Raw genomic sequence first — 15,887 nt, forward strand, 5'->3', positions numbered from 1 at the left:
TTTTAATCGACCCGACAGTTCGATCCGGAGTCCGTTAAAGACGATAACAGGCTTCTTTTCTGGAAAATACGCTGCATTTCTGTGCAGTAAATATTTACTCATATATAAGAAAATATTTCTGTGAACTTTACAAATCCAGATCCTGTTCTCCAGAGGATGAACCTTTTAAATTATAACGACTTTACAATCTTTCCTCTGCAGCAACCTTCAGGAAAAAACACTGCTGGTGAGACTAAAAATACAGGTTTAGTTAGTAATATTTTTTTTAAAAAATTATATAAAATTCTTCAAAACTTGTTAATTTTTGTTTTTCCTTTAAAAGGTTTTGCAGAATTATTTTTTTCTTTAATAATTTTTGCTGATTATTTATTTTTTATGTTGGCTTTTTTTCTTAACATTTTTGGCATTTTTTTTTTAAATTGGCTTTTCTTTAATAATTTGATTATTTTTATTTATTTTTTTTTTTTTACATTTTTATAATGTAACTCAAAAACAATGGGTGTGTTTTGTTTTTTTGGGCAATTTCCTTTTTTTGCATTTTTTTCCTTTCCAATACAAAAGAAAGGTGCGATTTTAAAACAAAAGATGCCTTTAAAACCATGTTTTTGTTAAAAAAAGTATTACAGCAAAAAAAGAAATTATGGTTGGATTTTTAAATTTCAAACAATCTTTGAACACATCAGGTTTGTGACACAAAATTCCATGACTTTTCCAAAACTTTCAGGGTATATGTAGTTTCCCAGAGCTTTTCCAGGCAGGTTTTCAATGACTGAAAAAAACATAAAACATATTTTAATGTACTTAATTTAGTTCCAGCACCTAAAATCTCCTCACAGTCACAGCTGATGTTTGTTAATAAAGCAGCTGCGTGATATTTTTAGTGTGAAAATTAAAAAAGCAGCAGACGTTTGTTTGTTTGTTTGTTTGTTTCCTTTTATTCCCCAATAAATGTCTTTACAAATGTTCTCAGACGATGACAGCATGCCTCATCTCGAAGGCCGAGCCGAAGGCCACACAAAGGACACTTGGAAAACAACAGAGTCCACGTTTACAGAAAATAAAAAGAACGGGTCCGTTTCACACTTCCCTTCCACACACACACACCGTTTTTTTTCAGAAGCTCTGCGAGGGGGGAAACATTCACACGGGGTTCAATCAGTGAAGAGTACAAATCCTGCCGTCACAATAAATAGTTTCCAGAGCACAAAAACACTCAGCAGACGCACTAAATCCTCGACACGTTCATTAAAAAAAAACTGTTACTGCGAGTATTTAATTTGTAAAACCAAATCGACTGGACCGTTTTATTTGGAGGTTCCCCCCAAAAATAACTGAGTGGCGGTTAAGGATCGCGCGCCAAGAATTCGTCACTTTCAGTCACTCGACGACCAAATTAAAACAGTAGGATGGAAACGGCGAGACCGATAAGAAAACGTCGTTCGTGTTCCTCGAATAAAACAGCAGCAGCAGCAGCGTCGGACCGGGAGGAATGTAGACGACCTGCTTCTGATATTCGTGATTCAAAATAAAACGATTTCACAGTATGACGACCAATTTAAAGTGGGACAGAGAGGTGGCTGACCAGTTAAGTACAAATGTGTGTGAGAGTGTGTGTGAGTGTGTGTGTGTGAGTGTGTGTGGGTAAAACCGGCGTGATGAGGTCGATGAGTCCGGAGGGTCTGAGGGGGGGCGGGGGGGTTCAGCATTTCTTCTCCTCGAGGGTCTTGTGGAGCTCGTCGGCGTCCTCGGCGGTTTTGACCCGGATCAGAAGGGGGACGGGACTGGTGGGGTTCTTGTCGTCGACGGGCGGGTTGGGGACGCACACCACCATCACGTTGTTCTTCCCGACTCGCGAGCACGGCATGTTCGCCTGCACCATGATGTTCAGCAGGATGTTTCCTGAAACACAAAAGTCGACAGTCAGGATTTTTTTAAAGAAAAAAAAATAGCAATTTTATTTATTTAGTTTTGTAAAAATTAAGTTTTTGCCTTCGAAACCATGTTTCTTTTAAAAATAATAATTAAAAAAATTAAAACGTGCCATTATTCAAGTTCGTAAATCAAAATTCCATGACTTTTCCAAAACTTTTCCAAGCCCGAAATTTTCTATTTGCAAATGTTTCACCTGAACTCCTTTTACAAACAATTAACCCTTTGATACAATTTGTTTGATTTCCTGTAAAAAAAAAAAAAAGGGTATAAGGTGATAAGAAACTTATAAAGTCATGGCCCAAAAAAAAGAAAAACATTAGTGAAAGTTTCAAACAATAAGCAGAAAATCTGAAAAAACAAAAACAGTATAAAAATAATATTTTTTTTAAAAAAGTAAATAACTTTGGAAAAAGTGCTTACATATATAATCCTGTTTATTATCAATTTTCAATTAAAAAATATTCTTAATAAACCCGTTAATAAAAATAAAACTCTGCTCGTCGACTTTTTCATTAAATTTTCAAAAGAAAACAAACTCATTTTCTGCATTTTCAGAAGTTTAAATACTTCAGACGTCTAAAGGGGATCCAGGTTTTGAAGGGTTAACGTTCCTGTTAACAGGCATCGTTTAATCTCTGATCATTTGTTGGTAACTGGATTTCGTTTCTGTGTTAACCCTTCGGTGCCGCTCAGCCTGCTGTGTTGCAGGAAGCAGCAGTTCCCGTGTTTGACCAGCAGGCGGCGCCGTGTGATCGCCGTCAGCTGATGGAAAACTGCTTCCTGTCTGCTGCCAGTTCACCCACTGAATATTTATGTGCGTTTAAATGATTCAGCAGCTTCGGCTGAAAAACACTTTCGACAGAACGAAGACGAAGAGGAGAAAAAAACATCTGTCTGATTTTCTGTTTTTGTCTCGTGAGCTGAAACCGTCTTTCTTTTTTTTTACATTTTAAACCCAAAATGATTCGATAAGAACGTTAAATCGAGTGTGCGACCAGACGTGCAGCAGGAAACGGTTTTATACGTCGCCTCAGCTCATTTTATAAGCTAATGACCCTCAAAAACACGAGAAGGCAAAGAGCAGCACCGGCCCAAAAACAGCAAGAAAACAGTGAAATGATGCGAGAAAATTACCTGAAAAAAGGCAAAAAAAGGGTTAAAAATAAATAAATAATTTTAAAAAGGTTGGAAAATAAATTAAAGACATGACTTTGAAAAATGCTGAAAATTTAAAAAAGGGTTTTTTTTGTAACAGAATTTTAAACATGTACTCAGAATGATTATAAATAAAGTTTTCCTCGATTATTTTATAATAATTCTCCTTTTTTAAAACCAATTTTAAAGATCATTTTCTTCATCTCCCTCCTGCTGCATCCAGAAGGCAGCAGGAGGGAGGAAGATAACGAGACACACCTGAGAGCAATGAGGACAGAGACACAGAGGGACAGAGACACAGAGGGACACAGAGGGACACAGAGGGACAGAGACACAGAGGGACAGAAGGACGAGGACGTTTAAAGTATCGTTCAGTTTCCAGACAAAGAAAAAAAGTCTGATTTTCGGTTAAAAACGAGCTGCTGATCCTCGGAGCGGATTTTATTTCGCCTCTCTGACGTCGTCCTGCTCTTTGTTTGATCGACACAAAGTAAGAAAAGTTTCCTTCACACGTTTTCGGGTTTTTTGGGCTGTAAACTAAACAATACGACTTTATTTAAATATAAAAACACGTCTGCTGGTGATATTATTGACATTTTATACCAAATGTGTAAAAATCGGCTTTTCATGGGTTCAAAAATGCTGAAAGCAGCATGATGACAAAGAGCTGAGCAGAAATTTATCGAATTATAAAATTTCTGTAAAAGAAAAAAAAGGTAACGACCTCTAATCACGTAAATTTCAACCTCTGAACTCTGAGAAAAATCTCAGCAAAAAATGAGGAAATAATTTAAATAATTAGGAAATAATTTTTAATTTAAAAGAAAACAAAAAAAAACAACAACCTGGAAACAAATGGCCCAAAAGTTATTTTTATAAATAGTAAATTAAGAAAATTATTTTTAGATTTTTATTTTTAAAAGCCTTTATAATTAATTTTAAAAAATCACAATTATCATAATCATATATTTAAAAATTATTATTTAAGAATTATGATTTTTAAGTTTTTTTGGTTTTTTTTCCATTTTCTTGTTTTGCTTTCCCATGTTTTTCCATTTCTGTGCAAATTTCCAGGTTATTTTCTTGCTTTTTAAAAAAAAAATGTATTCTTTTACAATTTTTTTGCTAAGTCCACTGCTTTGTTCCCACGTTTATGAGGAAAAAAAGCTACATGTCAAATGTCTCAAATTGTTAAAAAACAAACTTGTGTGCATTTTGTTTGCGTCGATCTGCAGTTTTAGTCCAGAATAAGTTAAAAACGGATCTCTGTCACAGCAGCGCCTCCTGAAGCTGAAGCTCGGCGTGTTTTTCGGATGTTTTTACCCAGATTGGTGTCGGCGCGGATGATCAGCTGCGTCTTTTTGTCCTCGATCTGTTTGAGGTGCAGAGTTCCCACTCCCTTCTCTTTGAACTCCGAGTCCTTCTTGTAGAAAAGTTTACACCTGAAACACAAACACGTATGAATTAACACGTACGTAAAGACCAAAGCGGTTCACAAGAATTTAACCCTTTGAACTCTGAGAAAATCGATTTCTTTAAAAAATAAATAAAATATGAGGAAAACTGCAAGACAATAGTCGATTTAGAAAATGTTTAAGGAGTGAAATTATATAATTTAACATAATAACGTATTTAAAATGTTACACAATTATTTGTTTTTTTGTAATTTTCAAATTTCCTTTCTTTGTTTTGCTATTTTTAAGGTAATTTTCTTGTACTTTTCACAAATTTCTCGTCATTTTTTGGGTCATTTCCTTCGTCGTTTATTGCTTTCTTCCCATGTTTTTGAGAGAAACGTAGCCATTTTTTCTCAGGTTTCGAAGGGTTAAGGCTCTAAAAATGGTTCAATTTAAACATCTGAAAAGAGGCTCAGTTTCACCTGTATGAGAGATCGGTTTCTTTTAAACATTATAAACAACAATAAAGGAATAAACCGTCAGACGTACTTCTTTGAGTAGAAGGCGTCGTCCTCTTTGACCTCTTTGACCTCCGGTTTGGGCGGCTCCTCCGACTCCTCGTCTCCGTTCTCGTCTGCAAAAAAACATAAATGATTCATTAAAATCACTAAATGACCGACTTCACCATTTAAAAGTTGAAACTTTAGATATTTATGACTTCAGCCGAAATGATTAATCCATCAAAAGAAAATTAATCAGCATTTATTTTGATAATCGGGTCATTTTTAACCCTTTGAAGCTTCTGCGAATTGGCTGGATTTCGTTCAAAAACACTGGGAGAAGTCGACGAGTAACTTCACAAGAAATTACTCAAAATTTACTAGTAAATGATCTGAAAAAATAGCACAAAAAATAAAAAGTAAAATAAAAAAAAAGGATATCACCTGAAAAAATGCTAGAGTTACGTCACACACGGATTGAGACTGATAATTAGCAATACATAAATAATATAATTAAAAATACATTAGCAACAATTTGTTTGATTTATATGAAAATTTAAAAAATTTGCAGCCTCTTAAAAGTTTAGATTCTCAGTTTCTTTTTCTTGGAGATAAACTGAACAGATTTTTTAGAGAGTTTTTAAATCATCTTTCACCTGCTTCTAAACTGCCGTTTATATCGTCCACGTTTAAATTTTACGCGACCAGATTACAGTCGCGTCTGTCCGTATGTGCAGATTAAATCTGATCCACAGTTTAATAATCGATTAAACATTTGAGGAATAAAAGCTTTGCTAATGCGATTATCAATAAATTATTATCATTAAAAACTGTCAAAACGTTTAAAGATGCAGCTCGGACTGAAACGTTTTAGCGTTTCAACTTCTGACTGATAATTAATGAATTTTAAAGAAATCAGCTGAAACAGACGAAAGTTTTACATTTGACGGTTTAAGTTCGTTTGAAGGAAATTCACAGATTTTTAATGATGTAATTTAAACTTTAAATTTTCAAAATCTCAGTGTGACGTCACGACCGACGGTCCAAAACCCAAATACTTTAAATACTGCCATGAAGAAAGAAAAAGCAGCAGATCTTCATATTTACGAAGTAGGGCGGCAAATTTTAAGCACTTTCCTTAATTGATTATTGATAAAATTAACAATCGTTTAAAAAAAACAAAAAAAAAACATGAAAATGTTGAAATATATTAAATATACTCTGACAGCACTGCACAGCCTGTCGATTAATCAACTAAATTTCACGTTGGATTACGTATTTAACGCCCGATTAATCAATCACAACTTATTAATATCCCTTTAACAACTTTAAAAGAAAAAAACAGTCATTTGAAGATATAATTTTGGTCTCTGGAAAATCGTTTCACATATTTTTAACTTCTGACATTTAACGAACCCCCCAAAAAATCGATAATGGATGATTAGTTTTATCATTCGTTTATGTCCCAATCACGTTATGAAATCGAAATCTTTCAGATCTCAAAGTGGCGTCATGATGGCTTCGAGCGACCGACAGTCGCAAAACCCAAATAATTCAAAACCGTCCAACAGTAAAAAAGCAAGATACATATCTTCATATCAAACAAGCAGGGTTACAAATCAAACAGTTTCTATGAATTTAACTATCGATTAATCAATTAATCATTACTGAAAAACATTTATCTCGACAATAACAAATGCTATTTTTTCCTCAATCAAAGCTCACAGCAACAAACTGTATATACGCTGACTAATCGATTACATTTCAGGTTTGATTACATTTTTAACGACCGATTTATTTGATCATCATCATCAATTAACTGTAATTATTTCTTAAAAAAACAGACGTTTGAGGACGACGTCTGACTCTGGAAACGTGTTTCGCATATTTTTAACGTGCCTGACAGTTATTCAACAAAAAAAAACCATCTGGAACAGGTGATCGGTTTTATCACTTCAGTGCTGATTCAAATTTTAATGATCGATTAATCGATCATCAGTTGTTATTACAGCTTAAGAAAAAACAACATTTAAAGACGCCTATTTGGACTCGTGTCGCATATTTTTAACTTCTGACATTTAATGAACCCCCCGAAAAAAACTGATAATGTGAGTTTTATCATTTGACATTTAACGTCTCAATTACGTAATAAAACGCAGATCGCAGTTTTCCAGATCTGAAGTGACGTCGCGACAGCCGTGAGACCGACAGTCAAAACCCAAATATTTAACTTACTATCAGAAAGTAGGAAAACATTTTTTTTTTGTTTTTACTGAAACAATTTTTTATCAAAATAATTGATTGAAATCTTTAAATGAATTAATGGCTGCAGCTCTAAAGTGATTAATCAAAGTGGCAGATTATTGATTAATTGGCTCTTCATACTTCCTGTGACACAAGACAGATTTGAGTCTCTCAGCTTCCTCTCTACATTTGAGGACGTTAGAATATTTTCGTGGCGGCGTACCTGCGGGCCGGGCGTCCTCGGACTTGGTCCCGCTGAAGGACAGCGGCGCAGCAGCTCCGGGAGCTCCAAACAGGGAGGTCTGGCTGGAGGAGGCGCTGGAGGAGAAGGAGAAGCTGGGGGGAGTCGATTTGGACCCTAAGGAGCCGAGGACCGAGCTGTCCACCTTCTGACCGAAGTTAAACGTGACGCCGGCGTTGACTGGAGCGGCGGTGGCGGTTTTGTCCCGGGTCGAGTCTTCTGTCGTGCTTTTGCCAAAGGAGAACAAAGCGGCGGCGGCGGCTGGAGCTGCTGAGGAGGAGGACGAGGGAGGAGGAGGAGGGGTGGCCGTGGTTGGCAGCAACCCTCCCTGCTTCTTCTCCTCAGAGCCCCCGTCGGCAGATCCGGCTCCATACTGGCGCTCGATGCTGGCCAGGTGGCGCTCGTAATCCCTGAAGATGGGGTTGAGATCGCACAGCGGGTTGTCGTTCACGTGCTTGGTGATCCAGTCCCGCACGGAGCAGTTGAGAGCGGTGAGCTGCCGGCTGTACTCCTTGTTGCCGACACTGCTGCTGCTGCTGCAGGAGCTCGAGCTTTGAGTCGGGCTCGGGGTGGAGCCATTGGTCTGCTTGGCGCTGATGTCAGCGGTGGGTTTGGCGGAGGCGGGGCCGTTGAATGTTAGACCTGAGATGATGAAGGGAGAAGCGTTAGCGTGACAGCAGCTGGAGGAGAGAGACCCCCTCCCCCCTCTGCAGCCCCCCCGTCCTGCCCTGCAGCGACTCCACGACGTGAAATGAAAGAGAGCAGACACACACACACACACACACACACACACACACACACACACACACACACACACACACACACACACACACACACACACACACACACACACACACACACACACAGCTGATTCAGCTCCATTACGCTCCGACACAGAACCAAGAACCCTCAACAATGAAACACATTTTCAACTCCATTAGGTGTCAACAGTCGAGACCCCGAACACAAGTCAGCGGATTTTATTATGAAGTAAAATCAGGTCACGAGTCGCTTTAACCCTTAAGGTCTGTTTGTCACATTTTACTCGCTTCTTTGATAATTTTGGCTGCGTTCGTGAATACGGCTTATTTTTGTTAAATCGGCTAATTTGCAGCTCAGCTCCTACAATAAGTCTAAAATACACTGTGGAAACTAAATAGTTACATTCAGACTGTTCAGGTCAAAAAATGCTCCATTGAAACCCATTCAAACTGACATTTTTGATCCCACAGCCATCAGAGCAGAAAAACAGGACTTGTGTTATTTCTGGGTGTCATTCTGGGCTTTTGACTCTGAATTTGTCATTTTGACTTTTTCCACCTGATGAGGTCATTTTGACCATATTTGGCTTATGGAGGAAATACATGCTGTTTCCACCAGGTGACCTGTCACAGTCAATGTAGCTGCTGATCACTGACATATCCCAGACTGTGATTTTAGAAAATCTTTTTAGCATGTATTCTATTCATAATTTAATTTTTTGGGGTTTTTTTTCATCTAAAAACAGTGACATCACGACAAAAACTTGGCATTTAAAGGATTAAAGTTATGCAAATTAATAAATGTTTGATACATATGATTAGGGCTGATGTTGATTAAAAAATATATAGAATATTTAAGCTTGATTTTGAAATGTGCATTTTGTGCACAGAACAATACGAACATAGGCTCTGAGGGGTTAAGAGGCGAAGAAACTGCAGTAAAAATACCACACATAAGGATGCAATGTACCGTTATTATTGTGATTATGAAATTACAGCTCATGATAACGTACGATAACAAAGCAGCAGTGATGCAGACGGCTCCGATTTAACATTAATCAGTCTGTTACTCTAACGTACCGACAGCACAAAAAACGCTTTTCAACATGAGGAGAAAATGTGTTCATTAGTTGAAAGATTTAAATAAAGAACAGGCGTTAAATATATTTAACAATAATTCAATCTATTCTTTATTCCAAGATGATTAAAAAAATCTGTAGATATTCAAGCTTCCCTCCTTCATTCCTTAAACCGCCTTCTTAAAAACGTCGTGACATTTGCACATATCAAAAAACCTGCTAAAATCCAAGTTTTTCATAATGTTAAAGACTAGAAACACGTGTTTTTCTGTCGGGCATACATCTCTACCACAGTGTCACAAACTGCAGAAAAACCCAACTGAAACACGTATTCTGAATGTGCAGAATGTCCAAATACTATCTGCATATCCCACAGAAACGTGCTGTTTACACGATCAGCACCAAATTCACAATATTATTATTATTACAAAATAATATTGGTGTCTGAGGTGTGATTTTATTTAAAATCAATGTAAAATACTACCTTTAAAAGTTGTGTGTCCCTCAACTACGCCAAAAATAAACACACAAATCCCTCCTCAGTGTTTACTTTTTATGTTTAAATGCCTGACCCATTTTACTGACACACAGTCCCAATCTGTAACCACCGAGGAGGCAAAACTGAGTCCAGTTAAAGTCCGACTTTGTTTACATAACGCAATAACGCCTTTTCAGTTTAGCCCCTTTTCAGTCTGTCTAACATGTATTTTAAAAGTCCAGTTTTATTCGGACAAACACAGTAAATCCACTTTTTCTAACATCGTGTGACCACGTCACTGTGCACCGGATCCCCACAGACACCGAAACGAAATCTCTCCGTACACAAACAAACACAGTATTAGTGTGACTCTCTGCTGGTTATTCACTGCAGACAACGTGTCCTCCACAGACAGACATGTCCTCCACAGACAGACATGTCCTCCACAGACAAACAGACATGTCCTCCACAGACAGACGGACATGTCCTCCACAGACAGACAGACATGTCCTCCACAGACAGACAGACAGACATGTCCTCCACAGACAGACAAACATGTCCTCCACAGACAGACAAACATGTCCTCCACAGACAGACAGACATGTCCTCCACAGACAGACAGACATGTCCTCCACAGACAGACAGACATGTCCTCCACAGACAGACAGACATGTCCTCTGCAGCTGCACAGACTCGCTGTGGCTGTTCTGCCTGTTTGACCGGAGGAAAGTTTCCCTCGTGACTAATAATCTGCGAACGCAGGCGGGAACACACCTCAGCGTGCCGTCCGCTTCACATCAGCCGAGAAATATCAACAAATTCATATTTGAAGCCAAAGTTTGTCTCCTCACCAGGTGTAGCAGCAGTCGTTGCAGCAGGAGATGAGAAGCCTCCGAATGACGGAGTGCTGCTGTTTCCGTTGGTCAGACCGCTGAGGCCCTTAAAGCCGCCGCCGTTCCCGAAACCTGAAAACGCCGTCGGAGCAGAGCCTCCGCTCGCCGGCGCCGTGGTCAAAGAAAACCCTTTAAAACCTTTGAAGGTTCCACTGCCTTCGCCCTGAAACAATATAGAGAAAATTAACGAATTAACAAAACACCGTGGAGGGGTTAATAATCGGTTTATGAACATAAAAGCAGAAGAAAAACGAGGAATCGATGTCGTCGAGTGTTTAACCTTTTGAACCCTGAGCAACTGATTTTTTCTTTTCAAAAACATGAAAATAATAACTTAAGATTTTTTTTAAATGAAAAAGACAAAAAATTCCTAGAATTTAACATAAAAAAAGGAAAAATGAATAAAAAAATTTTTTTTTTAAATTAATTAACTAATTAAAAAAAAGGAAATGGTGTTAAAAAAATGCCTAAAAATAATAATTCTGTATCACATTTTTTTATCTGATTTTATTTACAGCATCAAAGAGTTAAATATCTGCTCATTAATGTTTTTACCTCTGTTCCAATATTTCTGCGTTTGGCTTTCTTAATCGCCCGATTTTTCAACACATCATCACTTGCAACTGAAAACGTTCCAGCCTGATGAAGAAAATATTATTCCGGTTAGATATACGGATAAACACATCACAAATGTACTGAACCTGAGATTGAATTTTAAAATTTAAAAAAAGCTGTAAGCTGGCAGGAGATTTTGGGATTTATAGATGCTATAACACCTTTAATACATCTTTGAGAATCAAGTAAATACAGATTTAGGCAAAAATACAACATAAATTTAAAACTTAACATTACTGATCCATCCTCAATGTCATCTTTAACCCTTTGAAATCTGAGCATACTGGCTTGATTTCTTTCAAAAACATAGAAAGAGCCATTTATTATACTTAAATAGCAATAAATCTGTTTAGACCTGAAAACTATCAAAAAAAGAAATTAATAAAAATATACCAAAAACAGGTGCTTATATGTCTGTAACATTTCTTGACATTTTCCCATTTTTAAAAACAAATAAATACATTTCGAATAATTTTATCTCTCTCCTAAAGTAATTTTCAGGTCATTTTCTTTACCAAATTCATGTAAAATTAGGAAACAAACCTTACGTTCTTGTGAGGAATCTTGCCCCTTTCCCCAAGATTTCAAAGGGTTAAATATAATGCCAAAATAAATAACACAAGACCTACTTTTCTCCTGGTTATGGCTCTTTTTCTCTGTTTATAATACTCATTTTCTCTCATTATATTAACATTTCAATGCAGCGCTGCGTTAATCTGAATTAGTTGAATGTTTCCGTGTTTATCTGCCGCTCACCTCCTCTCCCTCCTCCTCCTGATCCCAGTTCCTGTCCGTTAGCTCTTTATCAGCGATCCTCTTCGCCATCCCACCTGCTCTGAAACACACCGAGTGAAGTAACACAGTGAGCTTCTTATCTAAGTCGTCCATCGGCTGGCTCACGCTGGACTGAATAAACCAGATGTTCCCAAAATAAACACAACAAAGCGCTTTAAAACGATTAAAACAGCATTAAAAGACGCAGCCGTACTAAATATTTCTAGTTAATGCCACTTAAAACTTCTACTAAACAGAGGGGGACATAGTATTATAGTATTTACTTAACACTCTAATAATGTACAATTAATGTGCAATTAGTGTATATATTTGTTTGTACATATTTGTATTTATATATATGAGTTGTTGGCACCTTTAACTTCATGTTACTGTTTTTGCACTTTGTTTTCTTCTTATACTTTGCATCTTGTTTTATACTATTCAATATATTTTATATTTGTAATTATTTTTTACGATAGTATTGTTCTTCTTTATTTCCCCACTGTGGGACTTCTAAAGATTATCTTATTATCTTATCTTAAATAATCTTTTATTATTATACAATTAGTCAAATAGAAGTTTAATATAGAAGTTTATATAGAAGTTTCTAAACTGAGATTGCTCTGATATCTGCATTTACTATGACTGCAATGACTAATCGATCGGACTAAGTAATTTTTTAAGGAAAAAAAAAGTCAAAATTCATAGATTTAAACTTCTTAGATGTGAATATTTGGGGTTTTTTTTTAATTCTCTGTGACAGTAGACTGAATATTTTTGAGTTGTGGACTAAATACGATATTGGGGGACATTATATTGGGCTTTGGGAAACACTGCGTCATCTTTTACTTCTTTTTTTTTTTTTTAAACCAAACAACCAAATAATCAAAACAAATAATGGACAAATTAATGGAAAATGACACATTAATTGCAGCAATAAGTTAGTAATTATATCCACATTACTGGTGATTATTTATCAAAAAATCTCATTGTTTAAATATTTTTTAAAAGCATAGAAAACTGAAATATTGTTGCAATACTAATACCAAGATATTGGGCAACAATTACTGTGATACTGATTTTCACTATATTGTCCAGCCATAGGGATAATTACAATGTACTTAAATTTAAAGTAATATTTGTAGTGGGCAGGTGTATTTCAATTGTAAAGTGGATTCATTTATGTCTATAATAATGGTGTAAATGTATATGCATGATTAGAACAGGTAAAATGTACATAAAGAGGTAATAAAACTGCATGTAAACGTGTATTAAGATGTATGAAGGTCGAGATTTATGTAATATGGCTGGATGTTATGTACCTGCTTGTCTAAATATAGACTCAATTAACAGCTTTATTCATCAGTCATTATCAAAGAAAAGTGCAAAAAAGCCCTTTACAAATTCAACTTAGTTATCTTTATGTACAAACAGTTAAAAACTCCAATATACTAACTTTACAGCCAAAAAAGTCAATTAAATCAGTTTATATTCACACTTACATACACTTTATAACCAAAGAATTTGACACTTGTGTATTCTGATTTAACTTATAGTTATATTAAGTATAGTTTATGAGCTGATGGCTCGGCTACAGATTTATTATTTAACAGTAAACGTCATAAATAAACAAAAATAAAACCAGCGAGAATCTAAGTTGGGTAACAATCTCCAAACGTTAGCTTCACTTTGTTAGCTTTTCTTTCTAAAATATCACCTTCTGGTGATTTAATGCTGAATGTTTCAGTCATTTTAACTGTTAATCGGATAAAATAATTAACTTATAACAGCAGAGGCGGTAAAAACGTCTCTAATATGTCGATTCTGGTGTCTATCATCCATCCTCAGGCTGCTAGCCGGTGAGCTAACCGGGCCCACACGTTAGCGGCTAACGTCATGCTAAATAAAAGCTAACGTTAGCTCCTCGCAGATTTTTAATTATTATTCATTACTGAGATTTAAAGTTACCTTTTTCAGGAATGTAAATTCCAACCTCTACCTCTGAGTGATCCGCGGGCGGCTCGTCGTATTGCAGACGGGTTTCTCAGACGTTAGCTCACCTCGCTCTCTCAGGTAAAAAAAACTGTGTTTTGAACGAGGCTTACGCCGCCATTTTACATAGCGGTATATCCGCATGGGTTCGCGCGCCCCACCTTCCAGAGCATGCGCAGGAGACGAAGCTTTTCTTGAACCATGGGAGTTGTAGTCCAAAACTACTTTTTTTTTTTTCTTTTTTCAAACACAAAGGTGTGAGGATCAAACAGGGGCGTGTTATCACATAATGGGCCCCTGGGCACATGTATGCAAGAGGCCCCTCAACCTCCTCCTCTAAAACCGAAGTTTTTTTATGTTCTTTAGCCTCATTTTTGTGTCGTTTTGTAGTCAAAATGTATCGTTTTGTATGTGTTTTTCTTTGTAGATATTTAGTGTCTCTTTTCAGTATTTTTTTTTTGTCATTTTGTGTTTCTTTGTAGTAGTTTTGCCCCTTTGTAGTGATTTTGTGTCAGTTTGATTGACATTAGCGCCAATGCAAACTGGCTTGATTTCTTTTAAAAACACGGGAAGAGGGCAATGAGCAGCAAAAAAAGAAGTGACCCAAAAATCAGCACGAAATTTGTAAGAAGTAGAAGAAAATCTGGCTACTTGAAAACATTGAAATAAAAAGAAAGGGGGAAAAAGAAAGAACAAGGCAAAGAAGACTTGTCAAAAGTATTAAAAATTATATTTTTTGTAAAATATTTTTAAATATTTAATTATAACAATTATTTAAAAAAAATCTTCCCAAGCTTTTTCATGTCTTTTTTAGACATTTTTCCCCACAACATTTTCCCTTGATAAATGCAATTGCAATTTGCAGAACATTTCTTACCCAGTTGCTTGTTGTTTTTTCCAAGAAATAATAAATATTTTCTCAAGAATCAAAGGTTTAAATACGCCTACTTGTGAAAAGCATCTGAAAGCAGCACAAGAAAAGCGAACCCGGATGTAAACCCAGATAAACGTGACCCTGGGCAGCACGAGTGTGACGTTTTGACGACATTTTAAGCATGTGACCCACCGTGAAAGATTTTAAAAAGCAGCTGTTAGCATTGCGGCAAATTCAAAGACAAAGAACGGCGGCTGTAGATGTCTGCAAACTAAACAGTGAGATTCAGGAGCTCCTTTCACTCCGAGCAGAGGACAAGATCAGCCGCCATATAACAGAGACGGTAAATTATTGTAATTGACATTATGCCTGTGACAATTTTTAGAAAGCGCTGCCAATGCATATGTTATAAGTCACACCAGAGGCTAATGCTAATGTGTTGCGCCCATTAAGCCTCTTTTGATTCTGCAATGCCGGCATGCTGTCTAAAATCACACACTGGAGCGGCATAATGCATTTTTACAAAGAACCAAATGACGGTGATCATTTGGTTCTTTGTAAAAATGCAAAGGCGGCAAAAAGAAGGGATTTTTTTTGGGGTTAATGATTTCAAACACTTAAACAAACATGTCAGGTATTTATGGATATATGCACTGCTTTGTTTACACGTTTTGGATTTAATGAGAAGTCAGTGTGTGATTTGACCTACTTTGTTCTTGCTCTTCACTTGAGTTATTGCATTTTATTTCAGAGGGAAATATTGTTTGCTTGACCACATTTATTTATTTGCTACGACCCTGAAATTTTTTCCCAACATCTGGAAGAGTTTTTTGAAGAAAATCCCACTTTTTATAACAGCCAAAAACTGTAAAACAGACATTTTCATTGGATTTTTAAATTTCTGAATCTTTGAAGACATCACTTGGGATGAACGTTTAATGCATTTTCCCCG

At 36.5% G+C, this 15,887-nt stretch overlaps 1 protein-coding gene across 2 annotated transcripts; it reads right to left on the reverse strand.

Annotated features, from left to right (window-relative positions):
• Positions 1 to 907: 907 nt before the first annotated feature.
• nup50 (nucleoporin 50) lies at positions 908 to 14,204 on the reverse strand. Of its 2 annotated transcripts, none has more exons than XM_088072977.1 (8): positions 14,038 to 14,204; positions 12,052 to 12,125; positions 11,236 to 11,319; positions 10,639 to 10,843; positions 7,452 to 8,111; positions 5,034 to 5,118; positions 4,411 to 4,529; positions 908 to 1,899 (listed from the first exon to the last, which is right to left on the reverse strand). In XM_088072977.1, exons 2-8 carry the CDS (start codon positions 12,118 to 12,120, stop codon positions 1,700 to 1,702), a joined length of 1,422 nt encoding a protein of 473 aa, XP_087929103.1. In that variant the 5' UTR covers positions 12,121 to 12,125; positions 14,038 to 14,204; the 3' UTR covers positions 908 to 1,699. The 2 variants fall into 2 exon arrangements, with proteins under 2 accessions (XP_087929103.1, XP_087929102.1); XM_088072976.1 differs by having other exon boundaries at positions 12,052 to 12,130.
• Positions 14,205 to 15,887: the final 1,683 nt, after the last annotated feature.

Source organism: Plectropomus leopardus, chromosome 22 (genome assembly GCF_026936395.1).
Source record: "Plectropomus leopardus strain MGB_pleo_1.0 chromosome 22, ASM2693639v1, whole genome shotgun sequence".
NCBI lineage: Eukaryota > Metazoa > Chordata > Actinopteri > Perciformes > Serranidae > Plectropomus > Plectropomus leopardus.